Genomic DNA, 21,315 nt, shown 5'->3' on the forward strand with positions numbered 1-21,315 from the left:
ATGTTTACCAGAGGCTGATGTAAAATATCAGATGAGATCAGAAACATGTTTGCATCCATGTTTGTTTTTCCTTGTTCTCACATACACTATTAAAAAAAAAAGGCAGAAGTGTCATTTTGGTGAGTGAGGGTACAGCGTAAGGTCCTCCCCCATCTATCAGGGTGTCAGAGTGGAAAACATGACGGTGGAGCAGCTGTGCTTGATGTGATGGCAGCCTTTGCCAATTTATTTTGATTGGCTGTGTTTCATGCAAGCCTGGGGTGGATTCACAAAAGGCAGCTATGTGTTCTTCCTCACACAGGAGAGTGAATCCCCCCCCCCAAGAAAAGGTTTTATAGTCTTGGTTTTGAAACTCCAACTATTACATATTTGCTTTCCTACGAGGATACCGATCACTTTCAATTACTAACCCATTAAGAATGGATATTTGATGTTCAGATGCTGTCATAAAGGAATCTGTTATGCTGCAAACATGCTTCTGAAAAAAGTACTTTACTCAGCAGCTGATTGATTTCTGGGCTTGTTTCAAATTGGAAAACAATTAACTTGGGGAGAAGCTAATTAAAAATCTTTTTAAAAAATATCTTCAGTGGAGGCTAATTCACAGTGTAAGACACATAATGAGTCCGACTGGTTTTACAAATGACTCCGACCCACGTGGTGTGTACAGTACTGTGCGCGGGTGTGGACCTCAGTGTGATCCTCATCAGCAGCCTCACTGCCCCCCTGCCGTCTTTGTGAACCATCTCAGTTCTTGTTGCATAGAATTCACATAAATAGGAACAAGCCCTGTGATCAGCCTGAACTGTAACTGATGTGAGGCAACAATCATCTGAGAGGACCCTGGTTTCCCTGACAACTCAAATCAAGTAGGATACAGGCTTATAAGTTCTTGCGGGAGTTTGTGATCAAATGCCAGACGGCAGATATTGATGTTGAACATTTTTAAAAGTAATTTGCACTGAACTATTTGTTTTAGAATCAAAATAAAACTTTTTGTTCATTTTTAGTAGAATAAGATAAACAAACATTTGTTTTGAAAGTTGCTCAAAAAGCCCAGGCAGACGGCTTGATGAAAGAAACAAAAGATGACAAAATCTTATCATTATACGTATACCAACGTTTTCCTGTACTGAGCCTCAGAGGGTTTTGAAACAACGTTCTTCTGTCAAACAGGAGAACATGAGAAAAATGCCCAACCAACAGGGATCATAAAAGAAATTTGATGAACACTTGTCTAACCCTTGTGCTATCCTATGACCCCACCCTTACATTGACGTGTTCTCCCTACCATGACAAAGGTGGATAAAGGTGGAAAGATTTCATGTAATTCATGGACACCAGTGAAGATCACAAATCATTGAAGAAAAAAGGTTCAGCGCACTGTCTAGTGGGTCTAGATGACCCAACTCCCAATGTTAAAGTGCCTTGGATAGCACAAGGGTTAAATGTCCAGACAGCACTGCAGGATAGTTCAGATCTCACAAAGCAAAGACAAAAATGAACAGATTTATCTCACCAACTCAGGTGACCCAGACATGTCTGAACTCTGACAGTTTTGTTTTTGTCATGTTTTGTTCAAAAAAGGCCTCATAACATGTGAAACTTGTACGTGTTAAATCACAGTTTGTTCAGTATCCCTGATATTAATGAGACGCCTCAGCAGAAACCAAAGGACACAAACAGATCAGATAGGCACCCTGCTGTCGTCTGGCAAAGATAGTACAGAGGAATCTCCTGTGTGGTACTGTGAAAACCACAGGAACAAATTGGGACTAAAACCGCAAAAATTCTGTAATCGTTGGAATTTAATAACTGATTCATCTTAATGGGGCTGTAATTTGGCATATAATCTTCAATACCCATCTCCAATTTTGTATTTATGAAGATAATTAACTGGAGTTTAAATCTTGCATCTAAGTGCCACTCCAGCAAAGCGAGGCCTCGCTTGCAAAGTTACAGGGCACAAAAAGGGAAATTATTCACGCTTCGAGGTTTCTTTAGTGAAACGCCTATTTGCTCGATGCAAGCCTCCAGCACCACATGTGAATATTTATTTCTTTAACTTCTAAAGATTTACGTGCATAAACTAACAGATTGTTAATAATGCATGTAATAGTCAACTAAAAACAAATACTTTTGTGGTTATGGCCAGGTGAGGCCTCTCAGTCAGATGTGTTGGGAAATGGTTCATTTCCAGAGGCCTGAAATGAGCACTGAGGACCCCTGCTGGTCTGTATAAGTCATACAAAGTTTTGGAAAAAAGGCGCAGTCTCAGTGGGAAAAAAAATGTACTGGCTTCATGTTTTGCTGACATACACATGAAGGGTTGAATAGGGAGGAATTTACAAACTAGTAAAGGATGCTGCATCCTAAAGCTGCCAGGCAAGAGGTCTAGAAGAAGACCAAAGAGAAGGTTTATGGATGCAGTGATCAAAGACGTGAAGGCAGCTGGCGTTAGAGGAGAGGACGCAAATGACAGGGTTAGAAGGAGGAAGCTGATTTCCCGTGGCAACCCCTGATGGGAAAATCCAAAAGAAGAAGAAGAAGAAAAGCAGATATGCTGGTAATTTACTCACAGGCCAGTTTGCAACTTAAATAAGTAACAATGGCAAACCAGCAAAAATATGATGTGGTTCTGACAAATACAACTTTTTTTTTTTTTAGTATGAAGGCTGCGAAAACTTGTATTTATAAAATTAATCTATAAATTATAAAATTAGTGACTTGGGAAATGTGCATCTGACAGTGTTATTAGTGTTTGTAGAAAAACGTGCCCAAATGTGCTTTTTTCAGTACTGGACCAGGTGTGTTTTTTTATCCTTTTTTGTAACAGAGGGAGTATATAACTAACTGTTTTTATTCACAAAAAGTAAATTTTCACAACTTTCTTTTTCCACCAACTATAATCTGCATTTCGTCCCCGTTTCTCCAAGTTGTTTTATAATCCATACTTACTGGTAAAATTAAGAATGCTTTGTCAAAGCAGAGACGGGACTTTAAATGTCACTGATGTCATTGTATCTAAATAATACGCGTCATGATAAAAAGCTTCATCAGGAAGTAGATTGATTACCAAGCATCATCATTTTATTTCACTGACACAAACGTTGACACTTAGTCCAAAGTGTTTTAGGAGAAAGTTGCATCACGTAAAGTTAATTCTCAGATTCTTGCGGAACATGCAGACTCCTCGTAAAGGCCATGTCACACAGCCACTACATTTTGCACATATTGCATGGATGAAAGTTGTTCATACATACATATACATGAAAAAAGTGAGAATAATTGTGGTCTTTATGTAAAGTTTTCACAGATGTATCACAAATAAACCACGTTAAAACCACGGAAGAAGTATGAGTAAACCACACAAAGAACACATAAATCGATGTAGAACATAAACCGTGTTTGATTACTGCGATGTTTATTTGCAATTCATTTGTGAATCATGCGTCAATTACGTAATTTTAACGTGAAATGTGCGCCGTAAATGCAATATAAAAGTTATACATTGGTGGTACGTGCACGAAAAGTCCATCAGACGTACATGCAATGGTCGTGGAAAGCTACAGATTTGCGTATGCATCTCACAAAAATCACGCACAATTTATGTAGTGACTACGTATAAACTACAAAAATCGCATAAATTGGGTAATTGTCAACAGACCAAAAGTTTTGAACGCCTCAAAGCCAAACACACGTAAAGATCCGTAGCACACATAGACGTATGACGAACTCTTCTGAATTACGTATATCACGCATGTATCACAAAATATCATCCGTGCAAAATGTACGTAGTGGCTGTGTGTCACGGCTTTACAGTTCAGATCCTGAACCTCTTTGCTGTAAAGTGACGGTACAAACTTTATATTTTTGCTTTAACCATGTAAATCAGAATCCCTCTGATACAGAAAGGAATAACATTTCAAGGGCAGCCTCTGAAATCCACACGTCTTCAACTCTGGTTTAACCTAGGCACTTTACCATTGGGAGTTGGGTCATCTAGACCCACTAGACAATGCTCTGAACCTTTTTTCTTCAATGATTTGTGATCTTCACTGGTGTCCATGGATTACATGAAATCTTTCCACCTTTATCCACCTTTGTCATGGTAGGAATAACACGTCAATGGAAGGGTGGGGTCATCTAAGATAGCACAAGGGTTACCCTCTTGACTTAACTTTTAAAAGCTTGCAGACTTGGACTTTCTTGTGACTACTTTCCAACATGGATTTTCTGTCAGAGGAGATTTAAAAGTCATAAACAGCAGTGACTTCTCTACCCATGTCAGTTTTGAAGGCAATCTTTGTGCGGTTGTCACTTCCCACCCTTTGCAGCCCTAATGAAGCAGGATTGATGGCACGCCGGCGGAAACATAGCTCACCTCATCAGCAACCAGCCAGGGGAGGGACGCCCTCCAATAAATAGGGCTGTAAACACACAATTAAGGGCCCACATATCAATGCGCCGTTATTACATCCTACCAATTAAACATCGGGGGCAGCCTCCTCATTTGTATCGCAGTATGCATGTAATCAGTAATTTAGTAATGATGTGCTGAGTTTCTGCTACCGGCTTTATAACTGGTGAGGGGGTGAAAATGGGTGGGGGTGATGGTGGCGCATTTGTTAGCTTTGAGTGCACTGAAATTATAAGGTGTAGAGTCAAGGCAGTTTTTAGCTCATTTAGGGATAAATAACACTGACAGTCTCTATAAGTGAGAAATTGTCAGACATCCACTGACTTGCTTTTTAATTATGTTGCGCTTGGTTGCTATTTTTTAGATAGAGCAATCTGCAGGCAATGAAAAGTACAGAGCCAGGATGTTCAGCTGTGCTCAATATAATATTGATAATCTTTCAAGCTCCAGGCCTTTTTCATCAAGACAGTCTTGAGGCCTGAAGGGAGCGTCAAAATGAGAGGTGTGCTGCAGTAAATGAGCATGCATACGTTACAATATTCAGCGACTTGCCCAACACAAATATTCACATTGACTGAAAGGGTATCTCATCTATAGATGTGAATAAACATCAGCTGATGCCTGCTTGTGCTCCATACAGTTTGATTGTTTATCTTTGACTGCCATCTAGTGTCAGCTGTACTTGCTAGTTGATGTTTGAACTCTACGGTACTCTGTAATGGAGAAAAAAAAAACAAAGTAACACATGAGTTGTTTACTTTAGAGGCACCATTTTCCATTCAGTGATAAATCAGTCACCAAATACACAAAACTTGGTTTAACTGAATAATCTATATATTAAATACGGTACAATATGGACAGGAACTTGAGTCAGTGACGGAAAACCTGAGCTTTGATTTATCGAGTGGTTAGTGAATATTATCCATTTGATTTATTTAAGGTAAAAAATATTAAGAACTAGTGTTGAGTGGGTCCAAGACTCCAAAGTTAAAATTATTTTAAATATCTCTAAATAACGATGCATCTCATCAGATTTGTACTCTCTTCATTTAAGGAGTCAGTAATAAGGGGAACAAGTAAATATTATGATAATGTCATGATAACATTGCAAACTGCCAAGTGAGTTCATCCCTTTAAAAAGTAAAAATGTAAAAATTTGGGGTACAAAACTAAAGTCAGCGTATCAGCTATGTTAGATTTTAACCAGCTTGTCTGTTTTTCTTAGCTTCCAACAATAATAATTGGAAAAGCTGCAGACTTGATGTATTTTTACTCAACTATGGTTGTTAATCTTTTTTAAGAAGTTATTGCAGGACTTCTTTTTCACAGCTATAAAACCAGTTCAGACTATTTTTCTCATGATTTTAATTGACAAAGAGTTCTAGTACATCACATGTCCATCCTGGGAGAGGATCCTTCATGTGGACATCCCGGAGGTTTTTTCTGTTTTTCCTTGGAATTCGTTTTTTTATTTTTTTGGGAGTTTTTCCTTACCAAGAAGGTCTAAGGGCAGTGATGCCCACTTTAGTTTAATCCTTTTAGTTTGGAAATCAGTTATTGTATTTCTGATTGATTGTATGTTTTGTACAATTAGTGAAGCCTGAGACAACTGTGTTGTATATAATATTGGGCCATATAAATAAAACTGAACTGAATTTGTTACAAGAATTAACCCACTTGTTTGGCTTCTTGCCAGTGAAGTCACGGATGCATGCATATGGCTTTGTCCAAACCAGCAGATAAATTAAAGAACAGAGGGGTCAAAAGATGTGTTTACGTTCAGATGCTGATCCAGATCTCAACAGTCATAATAGGCAGCAAATTCGAAAAATTCCCTTTTGGCATTATAAGAACAGAACAGGTTGTTTTCTTGGCATTCTGAAATGACCAAATTAAAGGTTAAAAGAATGCAGTAAATATGATGAAGTACAACCAGTTGTATTTGCTCCTTACCATTTAGTTTTAGATGTTTCCGGCATTTATTTGGGAGGGTTGTACAACTTTTAAAGTTTTGACAGCATTTAAAGTTAAAACGTGCCTCACTGGATCATCTGAACAAGAATGTGTCCCTCAAAAGCAATACTGAGATGAAATGAAATGAGATGAAATCATATCCTGACCAAAACAAACAGCCATCTTGGCCATAACAGACTTTCTATTAGTATTATTAGGTACAGAAGAACCTCCCCACAAATATTACTTCCTGCTAAGAATTTAATAGTCTTTCAGAATCAAATAATAATATAACATTTTTTGTTTTGTTTTATTTAAATGGATATTTTTGATAGTGGGACATTCATATGATTCCACTTTTTCCTAAAAGATGAGACATTATAGGGCAAAATACTTGCAAATAAACTTTAAATGTATCCAGCAGCTCTACAAGTGCAACCTGATTTTTAAAAATCACTATTTGCTTTTTGACAAAAAATGTGTACTTGTTTTTGTGTGTCAAACAAGGCAGCAATCACAATTGTCGTTAGCAAAACCAGGGAAAACCATTTACAGAATAATGGACAAACTAAAAGGAAATCTATACTACTTTTAGCCTTTGATACTTCTTATGGCCACTTTCAGTGTAAGGTTTCCTAAATTCACATCAGATAAAACCCTTAGTGTGGATTTAAAAACACACAAAATCAACACAGATTTAATGTTTTGGACAACTTTGTAAAGTCTGACTGCCTTTTAGCCTATTTTTGAAAAAGGAAGACAAAAATGCATTTACATTACACTTTGCTAAACAAGTTTTTTGAGAGGTCACCCCATCTAATAACTCCAGGCCAATCTTTTTTTCATTCTGTTTTTTTTTAAATAAATCATCTTTTGCAGATTTTATATTCCAGGAATAAAGGCAATAAGAACCTACGGTCATGACATGATAGAGAAATAAACACAGTTTTGATGCTTTCCTTCAATGGGTTTTTTTTTCTTCCTTTTTACTGTTTTTCTATTTGCTTTTCACTGAGAAATATATTGAAAGTGTGATTTTAAAAGTTAATTATTTACACTTCTACGATTCATCTATGTGTAGCTTTTCCGTCTTTTCTTAGGGTTAAAAAGGGCATAAAAATGTCCTTTGCTTGCCCCTTTAGTCTGTCATTTATCGCTACTCGGTTCAGGTCATTCAGAGGCCTGCAAGGCTTCAGGGTCCTGCTCAATATTTCAGTTCTTCATGTACTGCACTAATTTGAACATATATTGCACATGTTGTTTTTCAAATTTCTTGGAGCTCCATTTTGTAGATGACAGTATTAAATGCTTCAGTCACCACAGGGACCCCTTTTATCTTTAACCTCAATTCTTTCTCTTTCTCAATTCATCTGAGCGCTTGAGATTTAACATCAGACTTCTTAAGTTTCTTCTTTCGAACATTGCTGTCACTTGGGATTCCTAAATTTACCACCACAACCTTTCTCCACTTTTCTGCACACTTTGTCTCACTGGTTTGCCATCATCATCGTGTTGGATCATTTTTAGGGTTTGTTTGTGTTTAGACTTTAAGACTTCTACAGTTGTTCCTTTCAGTTTTGCCAACCTCTTTGTTAACCTCTTCCACACCTGGCTATTTTATACCTCAATACTGTATTGTCTTGAAGGCATCTTGGCATAGGCTGCACCCAAGACCTGGTGTTGTATGTAGCCTTTATTGATTTTGTACTCGTGGCATGTTCATGTCAACTTATTTTCACCGAGGGCCACATCAGCATAGTGGCTGTCCTCAAAGGGCCAGATATAACTTATACATGTAACCAAATGTAATGAAAAATAAATGTAACCACTCCTTAATGTTAAATAACTCAAATAGTATTTATAAGAACTAATAAGTTCTTAATAAGTGACAATTACAGTTGCATAGAAAACACATGTTTGCTTGTTACTCTAGCATAAATCCTTTGAAATTTGATTCTGTTAGGTTACATTATACGGACAGTGTTTAAGTCGTAATGTATAGTTGCCTAAGCCCATATTTCAAGTCCAATTCCCCCTAGATATGAATAAATACACATCAATTTTTATTTTAAGAAATTAAAAACTTGTACGCTCTCGCGGGCCACATAAAATGACATGGCGGGCCACATTTGATTTGACACATGTGATGTAAAGTCATGATCAATAAATTTGTTGAGTTTTTTCAAGCCTTTGGTTCAATGTTCTGACAACAGCTACTTCCTACCAGTGGAATACACCATGGCAAAAAATATAAGTATGTGTAAAATAACATTATGCTTTTAATTTATATTCAAATTAGTAAAGGTTTTGGAGGGACCTCAGTTGCCTTCTGTAAGCAGGGTGCAGTGAACAGGAAGGGGTACAGATCTGGATGAGGTTGCTCAGGTAGGAAAATGTTTTTGGTTTACCTCCGTACAAGCAAATGTCAGAGCTGTCACAGGAAGTTAATCCAGAGAACTGGAACAAGTTGGTAGTACAGTGAGAACCAGCTTGTCCAGCATCAGATCTACCAAACATTTTTTTCTCAATTCTAATATCTGATCTTTCGGAAACCTGGTTGACTTTGGCATGTAACCCAAGCTCACAAATGGACCAATAGAGACTAGTTAAAAGTTTAAATTTAAACCCAAAATTAAAGCATATTGTCTAACCTTTTTATAAATATAGAAACGTTTGTTTTGTTTAGCAAATCCTAATGCTTAGCAGTCCATTGCATGTTTTCCAATTCAGTATTACAGAGAATGTTAACACAGTGGATCACACTGTAAACACAAGAGAAGAACTCCACCTAGAATTTCCAATGAACGCCTCTCCTTTGCCACGCGGCAAATTCTCTGCTCCACAACTGTCCAGAAATGTTTTCAAAAGCTTGTCGCCCCAGACTTGTGCAACTACCTCTGGCTGCTGTGTGCAGAATGTGGCTTGGTTCAACGTGGGCGGGATTGAACGTCTTCATTTGTGGGTTCGTGAGATCATTCAGAGATTCTCTTGGTACAGTGAGATTCACTCCTGCTGCGAGGGCTGTGTCTGAATGGGGCCTTTTTATATCTTTGTGGATAGCAACGATGTTGCTCACCGTTTTGAGGATCTATAAGCTTGCGGGAGAGAGTGTAAACAAATGAGTGTTGGAATATCAACGTCCTGGTACTTCTGCGCCAACAATCCCGCCCACAAACCCAGAATTGAATTTCTGATGAGCTATTGCTGCGCTGCAGAAAATATGTCTGCATTTTGATTTTTGCTAAAAAATAAATAAATTATTATTAATAATAATAATAATAATAATAATAATAATAATAATAATAATAATAATAATAATAATAATAATAATAATAATAATAATAATAATAATAATAATAATAATAATAGACCACTGGATACGATTTTACAATAGATAAAAATGTAATTGGAATAGGACTTTAAAAAAAACTATACTTTCAGCAAAGTGAGTTTTTAAATTTGATGTAAGAACACAACCATACCATGTTTGAATATACTGGTCGTGTTAATTATCAACATTTCAATCAATAGAAAAAGGTAAGTGCCCTGTGGAGGCCAATTATGTCCCACCTAAAAGCACGCGCGAAACCGCAAAGACAACAAACAAATGGTCCTTTCGGCTTTCCGTACTGGGCGCTTTCTTCCCGTCGAGTTGTAAAGTCACATGACACACATGTCAGAGGGAAGCATGGCGGACATGCATGTGTACTCTGAAAACAAACTACTTCGATATTCCAGCTAACCCAACAGCGAAGACTATCGTTAGGGTGCGTGTGAAACCGGGCTGAAGACACCGCAATGGACGGAGAAGTCAAACTCCAGTTTCCGTCTCTGCCGGCGACAAAGGAAGACCTGGTGAGCAGCGCCTGACGACGTGTCAGCTAGTACCTGCCAGTAGTAACTCTTCGCCTCCTCCTGTCTAACTCCGCTCTTTCAAGGGGAAATCTATTAGCTATTTATTTGTTGTAATTTTTTGTACATTTATAATATTAACTTCTAAAATGTTAAAAGTGTTTGGCCGTTGAAAGACGTTATTTGAAAAAAGTGTCGTCGAGCGAAGACCGATGCATTATTAGCCTAGCTAGCATTAGCCACCTTTGCACAGAGAGTAATCTAAACTAAACATGTTTGCTCCTAGTTTTACAGAAATACAGCTGAGTTTGTTTCGGTTTTTTTTTCTTTTTCAAAATGTTCTTCCTGTTACAGGACTGGGCTTACCCAATGAGACGAGATATGCAGGTGTGTGCGCTGTAGTTGTAGAATTCAGCTTTGTTCAATTCACCTGATAGAAAATATGTTTAAACATCTATTGAAAAAGAGAAAATATTTCATCTTTTTTGTGTTTTTGTAGGAGATTTTACCAGGACTGTTTTTAGGGCCTTACTCTGCTGCAATGAAAAGCAAGGTATTCACTACTTTGCATGTTTTTCAACATGAAAACAGAAGTGTTTTATTTATTTATTTTAAACAATGATTTGGATATCTCCCACCTTATGCTTCTGTTTCTCCAGCTGCCAATTCTTGAGACGCATGGTATAACCCACATTGTATGTGTCCGCCAAGATATCGAAGCCAATTTTATCAAACCCAATTTCCCTCACACATTTAGGTAACCACGCTTGCATTACGTTGTCCTTATAGGAATTAAATGTCATAGAAGTTCATAGGTAAACATAGAAATGCGTCTATTTTATTAGATATTTGGTGTTGGATATTGCTGACAATCCAGTGGAAAATATAATCCGCTATTTCCCTATGGTAAGACGCATTTTCTTCTTATTGATTGTTTTGACATTAAAAGTTTGCTGTTATGATGTTCAATTTTTTTTTTTTTTTTTTTAGACTAAAGAATTTATTGACAGCTGCTTAGCAGCAGAAGGTAAGGAATCATTTAGTCTGAACTATTCATGTAAATTTTAAACATTAAGTCAACTGTTTGGTTTTGCTCCTCTAGGAAAGGTACTTGTTCATGGTAATGCAGGGATATCAAGAAGGTAAGACTTTCTGCGGCATTCTTTTTCAATTCAACCTTGATATAAACTAGAATATATATATATATATCATTTTTTTAATTAGATGAAGCAACTTCTAGACTAAATTGTGATACATTACCTCAGTGACACTTTCAGTAACTGTGTTATCTCATCAAAGGAAAGTTATAGTGGGTTGATATTTGCAAAATCACTTTTCTCCAAACCTATTCAGATCATTTATGTGAGCAAAAACCAGATCAGGTGATTTTTATCGTGCCAAAAGTCTCCAATCCTTCATAAGTTTTGTGTTCAACTTGCTGATTTGTTGTTGACTGCTTTATCATAAACTTACCACCATCAGAATATGTTGCTTCTCTTTCAATCTTTCCTTGAAAATGCTAAATCAGTTTTTGATTTCGATTTAAACTGTTTGTTGGTGTCTAAAGAATTTTTACTCATGAAAGTTTCAATTTAGTTAAGTTTAAAGTACTGGTTATGGATAAACTAAAATATGTCTATATTTGATTAGAAATTTGACAAATGTAATCAAATTAAATGTAAAAACCAGCCTGAAATCCAATTGATTTTGGTGTTTTGTTTCAGTGTTGCTTTTAAAGCTAAAACAAGGCTACATGCATTTGAAGTCTGTCGGTTTAAAGAATCTGTTCAGTTTGCCTGTTTTATCTCTCTTTATTTCCAGTGCTGCCTTAGTGATTGCATACCTTATGGAAACATTCGGGATAAAATACAGGTAAGTGTATTTGTCTTTTGTTTGACCTCATTCATCAAAAGGCCATATTCTGTTCTGCAGATTCAAAGTACTAGTATGCTTTAGCCATAACATCCAATAAATCAAAACCTCTAAATGCGGATGCATCTATTTAAAGTATAATCATTTGCTGGGAAAATCTTCGTTAATGTTAGTTTGATGCTAGTTTGTTAAAGGTATTTCAAGTTCCCTGTAGAAGGTCCTCACCCAAACCAGAAACCTGCTTTAATGGATCGACAGTTGATTCTATTTACAATCAGTTAGAATGTAACTGTGCTGCATTTGAATAAACACACAGAGCGGTTTCTGTTCACGGTATCAGTCCCGTCAGCTGACACTTTGATAAACCAAACTCTGTCAGAAATGCATTCTCCAATCCGTATTGGTGAATTCTAATCTGAAATCTCCTGGGAGGTCTGGACAAAATGGTACTTGAACAAACATTATGGCTTTACTTTATCAGATGTCCACAGATGAACATAAAACCGCACAAACAAGATGCTTATTTATTATTACTTTTTTTTTTTAAGAGGACTCCTTTTACCCTGTGGAGGAAATAAGGTTTTAGTTTGTAATTTATGTCTCAGTGGCTGTGGTTGCAACTGTCTGCAGGGATGCATTCACCCATGTCCAAGAGAGGAGGTTCTGCATCAACCCCAACGTGGGCTTTGTACATCAACTACAGGTAAAGCCTGGATCAGAACCAACACGCTCATCTGTCCAGGTAGCTGCTTGACAGCAGGTGTAGATGCTGCTTTGTCCGCATAGTCGGCAGGATTTTGAGTGTAAAGGATTTGATGAATGTTTATCAATGGATGCAAAATGATGCAGCTTTTACTTTTACTCACAAAAACCGGATAAATATGTTGTGACTGCATTAAGAACGAGTCATCAAGTGTTTTACTTTCATAATTCTTAAACTCTAAATTAGTTTAAGTTGCTTTTCCACTGTATGGGACTAATCTGACTGTACCCTAACGCGTGCTAGAGCGTGTTTTTCCTGTTGTATGCCTTGCTGCAGTGTTCCACGGTCAGTGAAATAAAGACATTTTTTTTTTTTACAGGAATATGAAGCAATTTATCTCGCCAAGTTGACCTTTAAAATGATGTCGCCCATGCAGCTGGGGCGGTCGTTCTCTCTACAGGCTGGGATGCCCGGTACGACAAACTCTCATCACTCGTGTCTTTAAGCTAAATGCAGGAAAATCGGGTTAAACAGAGCTGTTTGTTTTTTTATTAGCTGCATTTGAAGCAGCAGACTCTTGATATACTCTCATTCTTTCACATAGGCTGCTTCTCACATTTAAAAACTTCCGTTTGTTTGTTTCCTTCCCATTATAACAGTATTATTTTCAGTAAAACTAGCTAGCTACTTGATAACCTTCATGTATTTTAACAGTTTTTTTGTTGGTGGTTATTTGGGCTCTGGGAGCAAAATGAACTACTGTGGTAATTGAACCCAAAATGTCATGTCCACATGTGGACACCAGCTCTCTAGGTGAATTTGGGGAATTGTGGGAGCCTGAAACAAACTACATAAGTGAATAAATACAGCAAAAATATATTTTCTCATGGCTTTTTTTAAGCCTCATAAGAAACAATTACATGTAAGTACTAAAAAAAACTTATACGATCATAAAGGATTCCTTTTTTATTTAAATATTTGAAAGGTAACCTATTGAGCATTAATGAATAACTCTCTCTCAGAGATGTTAAGTTTAGATTTGTCTCTGTTTCTTGTGCCCTGCAGGGAGTCGGAAACGCAGCCTGGAGGACGACGAGGACTTTGGAGCGATGCAGGTCACGACGGCACAAAACGGATGAACGACGCTAACGTTGGGCTGTTTAACGCTAATCTTAGACTGTGTGACACTTCACTCTTTTTTGTTGTCATTTTCTTACATTTTTAATGGGATTAAAAAATGTAAATATTTGAAGTTTTTCTAAGGGGGCGGGGCACAGGCGGGAGGGAAACCACTCATGTCTGAGACATGTGGTAAACAAAGGCAGGGCAAACTGGTTTCATTTGGTTTTTGTTTTTTTGAGCTGTATGCACTGATGGGAGATTTTTTGCAGTTTTATAGTATTTAAAGCATTTTGCATTTGCAGCGGGACAGTATTGCAATAATGCACTTTCAATACTTGAATTAGAGTAGACGACTAGAAGAGGTTGTCAAAAGGGAAGGTAGTGGAGGCCTCACTCAGCTGAGGACCCATTTTCAGGCTTAAAGTGGAGCGGTCACCAACGGACGAATGAGAACTCACTGCTTAATAAAAACAAAGTCCTGACTACTGTCCTGTCCTGCTGTGTGCCATTTATTTTATTGCCATGTGTGGAGTTTGTAGGATTTGCTGGTTCTTCAAAACTTCACATTTGAACTTTTGTTCACAACCACAAGAATCATAGAAGTTTTAAGAACCTTTTTATTTTTTTTATATATTTTTATAATTTTTTATAATAAGTTATATCAAGTGTTCCCCAAAACAGAATTATAAAATAAAGCTTAAATTAATTTACTCTTTTCTTTTTTAGCAGTTTAAAAATGCTTCACTTATTACAGTTTTTTGGCTAAATACAAAACTTTACAAGCCCTATTAAATCCTTCCCACTGCTTTTAAAGCTTTCAGTAGAAACGTCATAACAGTCTTCCAGTTTTGCAGGAATCTGAACATCATTACAGCTGGAAAGAAAAAGTACCTCGTACTTAATACACAAACATAAAACCCTAACGTGAAGCAAATGTTTAGTACCATTTGTAATAAAAGTATAAAGCTTTTTGCTCTGACTTTCAGTACATTTGGTACTAAAAGTGCTTGTACTTCATTTTGCTTTGTAGTGTCTGATACTCGGCTCTTCAATCCCTACATAAAATTACAGCTTTTTCTGATGGTACAGAACATGTTTCAATGTAACAAAAAAAAATAAGACGCTGAGTTAAGATAACAAATGAGTCATTGATAAGTCTGCCACCGTTGCCATAAATACTAAATTACATGAATCTGAGTTTCACGTGTTTACCCTGAAAAAAAAAGGTTTTTAAGGATCCGTCGCATCCATCTGTAAAGCAAAAATTGTCTCTGGATCTATCTGAATGGTCCATGCCCCCCTTTGGAAAAAAAAAAGCCTTCTAGCTGCATCCGTCTTCAGTCAAAGAACCTGCACTGCATGTACGTCTCATCGGAGGCGCCGTAGCCAAACTTTTGGTAGAAAGACACGTTTCTGGGAGCACATTCCAGGGTCACTTTATAGCAGTTGAGCTTTTTGCTGAGAAGAGTGAGAGCAGTGACTAACCTGTAGGAAAAGAAAAGAAGGGCATTTACAAGTCATTCATAACGCCAAACAGTGGAGTTCAAGTTTGAAAAGAAAACAAAAAAAAAAAATACTCACAGCTTTCCCAGCTGTTTCCCTCTACACATATCACTCACAACGACCTCTTCCACTCTGCCCCTCTGCAAACAAAACCTGACTTATTTATTCATCAAGTCATCCTAATGCAATCGTTTCATAAATCCTAATGCAATCGTTTCATAAATAGAGCTTAACTGTGGAAATAATAATTAGCTAGTCAGTAAGTTACTTATTCATAGAGGTGAGGATAAGCTTAATTGTAAAGCAATAACCGTGGCCTCTGATCAATAAGAACAGCTCATGGAGGGCAGTGTACCTTTGCACAGGAGTGGATAAATTTGTGTTCTGTGATCAGTGTGGCTGTGGCAACGATCTGGCCCACATTTGTGTCTTCCACCACAATCACATAGTAGTCTCCAGTTGACTTCATGTGTTCGAATTTCTCTGGAATGAAAAAGGTGGACATTTGTAATCGATTACAACGCCGTCCGTGTGGAACACAGGAAGTCCAGTTCAAAGGTTTTAGCGTATGAGGGCACAATAAAAAATATTCAGAAGGTCTTCATCTGATAAGCGTGTTGCGGCTTTCATGGCGTGGACTCTGTCAATGACAAACTGTTTCCAACTTCCTTGTGTTATAGTCTGATCGTGGTCACATCTTTGTCATTGCTAAAGAACCTGTTTTTTTTCTAGACTTTTCAGATTCACACACCACTAACTGCTGGCTTATTTAGCCATCTAGACTTATGCATATTATTTATTTTAAAATATACGTCTGCTGGGTGATCCTTCAATTCTCTTTTTATTGTTATATTTCATAAAAAAACTCTGTTTTAGCCTTGATTTTTGTCTTTATTTCCCCCCTAATTGAGGCTGTAGTTGTTAAGTTGTTAAGTAGTTGTAGTTTTTTTTATTATTATTAGTGGTCTGTTCCATATTTTTTCAGGATTCCTAGGTTAGAAAGCAGCTTTCCACCCTCTGAAGGTCTTCTCCAACATTGTGCATCACTTCAAATTTGTTTTCTTTTCTCTTTTAATGTTGCCCTTTTTGTCCAGATCATCATCACTTGTTAGATCGCATTATTTGTTCTTCTTCAAATGTTATTTTTTTAGCTACTGATTTACATTTGTATGCATAGATCGTTCTTACTTCCCTACATAAAAGACATGGATCTTCTTTGGAGGCTCTAAGCCTCAAGTTTTCTAAGAAAAAATAAAAACCAACTGCACTCATTTAGCAAATTAACACTTCAGATATGAAAGAAGCTCATAAGATTAGACCAACACTTAGCAGATGATCGGTTAAGCAGATTTATACCCTATTTAATATCTAACTATATGTTCAAATATATAAAAGTTAAGGTACAGAAATATCTCGCCAAGGAAAACTGAGTGCCTTGATTTTGATGCCAACAAATTTTGAATCTCAGAACAAAAAGAAATACTCTGCACAATGTTTTAAACATTTTATAATCATCTTTCTGGTTTATACATAAATAAAAGTAAAGTAGCTTACTGGCAAACTGCTCCGGTGTGACATCACCAGTCTGGGTGAGCTGCGATAAAACTTTGAAGAAACCTGGAATTCAAAAGCAGAAGATTAAAGCTGCCCTATTTTTCCAGTTAAGGTCTCATTTCATTTTTTTGTATATCAAACTGACCTCTGTTAAAATCGGCCATACACAGCGGCCTGAGCACCAGACCATCTCCTGGACTGGACGGTGAGATGGGGGGAGAGAAGGTGACGGTGTTGTTGCACCAGTCGATCTCCTGAAGCAGAGAGGGCTCGAAAAGTGGAGTCTCGTCCAGCAGCATTCCACAACCTCTGACTAACAGAGACAAACACACACCCAGAAGAAATGTAAGTCCACAGAAACACACCCGGATAATTATTTTTCACTTTTAAGAGACTCTTAGGAGTTGGAGCTGAGTAATAGTCTGGCCATGACACATCAGGTCAAAGTCGGGGAACTTTGGCCTGATATTAAATCCAATCTCACTTCATGAATCAGCTGTAGGGGGAAAATGTGTAGATCTGGTGACAGCCTCACATAATAAAGTATGACGTAAAGTGTGACGTCCACGTGTTTATCATTCATTCATGCTTTTCTTCCAGGATGGGTGACCAGATTCAGTCAAGGATGTGTAATATGAGAAGAGCTGCTCCCACAGCAAGGCCAGCAGGTTGATGACAACTACATGCTATTGAGTCTGGCTTCCTTATCGCTTTGCAACGTGCTGCCATTATTTCCTGATGTGCAGATTTAAGTTGATTTTCAAGAAATAGAGAAATGGAGTCCAGTCCCCTGGCGTAGCTTCTAAGTCTAACTTTCACAAAATCTAACCTTCAGCGTTGTCACACTTAACTGTTAAATAACCAGTAAAATCCTAAATCTGAGTCGTGCTCTAACAGGACACGTTTAGACCGGGTAATATGAGCGTTAGCTACGTAAATGATTTAATAAATCCGGTACCGATATAGTGGAATTTGGTCGGGACCTACCGTTGAAAGCCAGCACACACAGGTGACGGTCCGGCTGAGTTCGTGGAGGGTGGTGCGGCGGTGACCGTATGAATGAGGCAGGGCTACATCACTCACAACAACACCGGCGGTGTCATCGCTACCACTTCCGCCACGCCGTTTCTGTCGTAGGACGTGGCACGGAAGTCGTTCCATTTCTTCTTTCGCTTGAATTGGCGGGTGGCGTCAATGTTTAGGGCGCGTTACTGCCCCCTACTGTGCGGGACTGTGAGTTGGAGTAAACATTTGCGGTTCAAATCCACTCCATTTGTCCTCTGATCTTTTGTTGAAGTGGTCCCAATATATATTTTTTTAATTAGAAATATGCCGCATTTAGCCAAAATCAAAGAACCTGCTTTTTTTTGTGGAATGATAACGTATTTCATTATATTTTTATACCTTGTAACTATGCATTTACTTGGTTCTTTATATACATGAACATTGTGTGCTTGCTTGCTGCAAACTGAACAGGCGGAACCGGCATGAATCAGCATATAAGGACAAAGAAGCGCTGAAGTTATCAGTTGTTAATCAGACATTTGCCTCAAAGTTGTAGGCGGGACTGTTAGCCCGGAAGTAACCACGCGCTGATATCCCATCATCACTTTTGTTTGCACTCTCCCACTAGCTTACCTCCCCTCACACCCCAAACTTAACTTAAGCAGTGCAACAAAAGTGGTGCGTGATATTGGAGCTCGAACGAGGAAAACAAAGACGTCCATGGATTTATTTGTCTACGGGTGGATTCATCAGAATGGAGCAGAGCAGGGACTGTGGCCCACGACTGTAGCACCTTTGTCACAACTACAAGGTTTTCAAACGGCATGTTTCTGTCCGCTCTTCATTCACAGTGATTTGGTTTTCAAACGGCATGTTTCTGTCCGCTCTTCATTCACAGTGATTTGCATGAATAAATATTCTTAAATGCAATTATAAACTTAATTTTCCTAATATATGTCCTCCATTAGACAAAAAATTGCACATGTTAAAATCACCAAAACAGGATTTTAATTGGAGTGGGTCAAGTATGGAGACCCCTTTGCTTTGTCATTGTGTACTCTGATAAATTTTGATTAGATTTGGAAGAATTTATAATGACAAAATAAAATGTGAACATCCACATTCCTATTTTTTAAGTCATGTTTTTACCATGAATAACATTGTTTTACCCATAATGTCAACAATTTTTTATTTTCAGAAAATTCCACACACACACAAGTGTACATGGTCCGGTGCACAACAAAAAATAGAACACGTGAAAAATATGAAGGCTAAATATGCAGAACTGCATATTTGACATCTTTTAAATGTTCTATGTTTAATAAGATACTGTAAACTTCTGGGCTGTAAATGTTAATTCTGTCCAATCTCCCCTACCAGTGATTTCCAACTGAATAACAGGTGGTGATTGGTTAAAAGCTCTGCACTTTTCTTCAACCAAGTGTCTTAGGCTCACAGTTGAAAGCCAAACTACACAACCACAAAGTTGAAGATTGGCACACACACACCTACCACCACCACCACCTGTGCTGTCATGGTGCTTCATTAACTGATGGACACCCATGTGGTCCAACATGGTGTTTGTTATGGACGAATTGTATTTAACACAACAGTCCAATTAAAAAACAACAACAGGGGTTTAGATCGGGGAGGTCTTTCCATCTGATGACACTCTACTATGTACCACTGTCATTGCCTACATGGGCACTGACATCTTCACATTTTGGAATAAAGTTCCCAGTCAGAGCGCTTTCTATTACACCTTTAGCCCTTGTGCTATCTTAGATACCCCACCCTTACATTGACGTGTTTTCCCTACCATGACAAAGGTGGAAAGATTTCATGTAATCCATGGACACCAGTGAAGATCACAAATCATTGAGGTAAAAAGGTTTAGCGCACTGTCTAGTGCAGGGGTCGGGAACCTATGGCTCGCGAGCCATATATGGCTCTTTTGATGGTCACATGTGGCTCGCAGACAAATCTTTAATTATACTTTTTTTTATCATTAGTCCAGTCCTTCTCGGGCGCGATGCGATGCCAGAGGCGCGCAGTAGTAGCGGTGCTTGGAGAAAAAATCTGCGCCAGCGCTATAAGTTTACAATTATCTATAATTTCACAGAGTTTGTACCAACTGGAAACCTGTGAATTGCCGTGCCTAAAAGTGCGCGCTCCCGTCTCTGAGAAAGAGCGCGCAGTTGCGGGGACGGGATGTGTGAGGAAGAAAGCAGGGGGGGAGGGGGGGGGGGGGCTGAGGTGTTGTGGGGACAGGCAGCAGGTGAATCGCGCAGGGATTGTAAAAACGTAAAACCCGCTGCCCGTCACTCACTGCGGCGTGTGAGTGTGTGTTTGGCTCCATGACTGCATGTGATCAGTCTTTGTCACATCTACAGAACATTCAGACCTACGATCACGTTTAAAGTCTCAACGCCTGAACGAAGCAGAAACTCACCACGTATCAACAAGACTAGACGATCAGCAAAACTACCACGAGGAATACTCATCATTTATTAGCAATAGCATAACAATGTTATTAAAAAGAATCCACAGACTTATTGTACTTTAAAAATGTTGAAATTACATCAAATGCACACATTCATTTGTATATTTAGTTTTAAACATATTGTCGCGGACTGAGTTGGATGGCTGTTGGGCCGCGTTAAAAGTTCTGGAGTTCATTGACCGCATCAAGCAGAGATCTGATTGGCTCTCAGTTCTGTCGCTCAGCCTGTTGTTAGGTAGTTTGGACCAATGGGGTTCAGCTATGGGCCGAATAAGGGAAATGGGAGGGCTGGAGCGGGAGCAGGGGAATATAAAGTTGGGAGAAGCGCTCTCGTCTCGTGTCGACAGGAGATATTCAGGAGTTGCTGAATTAATTGTACGGCGTTTGTTGTGGTCTACAGTAACCAGAATAAAGAACCTTAAAAGAGGTTAAGTATCCGTGCCTCAGTGTGGGAAAGGGACGCTACATTATTGTATGGCTCTTTCGAAATTACATTTAAAAATATGTGGCGTTTATGGCTCTCTTGGCCAAAAAGGTTCCCGACCCACTAGACTCTAGTGGGTCCAGATGACCCAACTCCCAATGTTAAAGTGCCTAGGATAGCACAAGGGTTACAGACTCTAACAACGAAGAGTACTTTGTATTGTTGTTTGGCTTATGAACTGAAACCACAGTAGGACAGTCCTTGCCCACCAGCTCAGGCAAGGACTGGAAAAGAGCAAACCTACATTAGCGTGTCACCTCACGCCATCAGAAACTAAGTGGAAGACTAACCCACCTAAAGGAGTTGGGTTTCAGAGCCCAAACTATGGATGATGGCAGACCCAA

At 38.3% G+C, this 21,315-nt stretch overlaps 2 protein-coding genes across 2 annotated transcripts; one reads left to right on the top strand and one right to left on the bottom strand.

The window, feature by feature from the left end:
- Window positions 1-9,998: 9,998 nt before the first annotated feature.
- Window positions 9,999-14,410, top strand: styx (serine/threonine/tyrosine interacting protein). The gene is made up of 11 exons (XM_004067272.4): window positions 9,999-10,228; window positions 10,580-10,612; window positions 10,725-10,778; window positions 10,885-10,982; window positions 11,071-11,131; window positions 11,216-11,252; window positions 11,328-11,367; window positions 12,047-12,097; window positions 12,728-12,800; window positions 13,180-13,273; window positions 13,866-14,410. Exons 1-11 carry the CDS (start codon window positions 10,172-10,174, stop codon window positions 13,937-13,939), a joined length of 672 nt encoding a protein of 223 aa, XP_004067320.1. The 5' UTR covers window positions 9,999-10,171; the 3' UTR covers window positions 13,940-14,410.
- Window positions 14,411-14,519: 109 nt separating this feature from the next.
- gnpnat1 (glucosamine-phosphate N-acetyltransferase 1) lies at window positions 14,520-18,122 on the bottom strand. The gene is made up of 6 exons (XM_004067273.4): window positions 17,967-18,122; window positions 17,125-17,292; window positions 16,980-17,042; window positions 15,781-15,908; window positions 15,504-15,565; window positions 14,520-15,407 (listed from the first exon to the last, which is right to left on the bottom strand). The coding sequence occupies exons 2-6, from the start codon at window positions 17,276-17,278 to the stop codon at window positions 15,260-15,262; spliced, it is 555 nt and encodes a 184-aa protein (XP_004067321.1). The 5' UTR covers window positions 17,279-17,292; window positions 17,967-18,122; the 3' UTR covers window positions 14,520-15,259.
- Window positions 18,123-21,315: the final 3,193 nt, after the last annotated feature.

Source organism: Oryzias latipes, chromosome 3 (genome assembly GCF_002234675.1).
Source record: "Oryzias latipes chromosome 3, ASM223467v1".
NCBI classification, from domain to species: Eukaryota; Metazoa; Chordata; class Actinopteri; order Beloniformes; family Adrianichthyidae; genus Oryzias; species Oryzias latipes.

Coding starts and splice junctions, on each gene's coding strand:
- gnpnat1 (XM_004067273.4), bottom strand. CDS start 17,278: ATGCTGCTGGACGAGACTCCACTTTTCGAGCCCTCTCTGCTTCAGGAG. Junction 15,909..16,979: donor CACACCGGAGCAGTTTGCCA/GTAAGCTACTTT, acceptor TTTTCATTCCAG/AGAAATTCGAACACATGAAG. Junction 15,566..15,780: donor TTATCCACTCCTGTGCAAAG/GTACACTGCCCT, acceptor TTTTGTTTGCAG/AGGGGCAGAGTGGAAGAGGT.
- styx (XM_004067272.4), top strand. CDS start 10,172: ATGGACGGAGAAGTCAAACTCCAGTTTCCGTCTCTGCCGGCGACAAAG. Junction 12,098..12,727: donor ACATTCGGGATAAAATACAG/GTAAGTGTATTT, acceptor AACTGTCTGCAG/GGATGCATTCACCCATGTCC. Junction 13,274..13,865: donor TCTACAGGCTGGGATGCCCG/GTACGACAAACT, acceptor TGTGCCCTGCAG/GGAGTCGGAAACGCAGCCTG.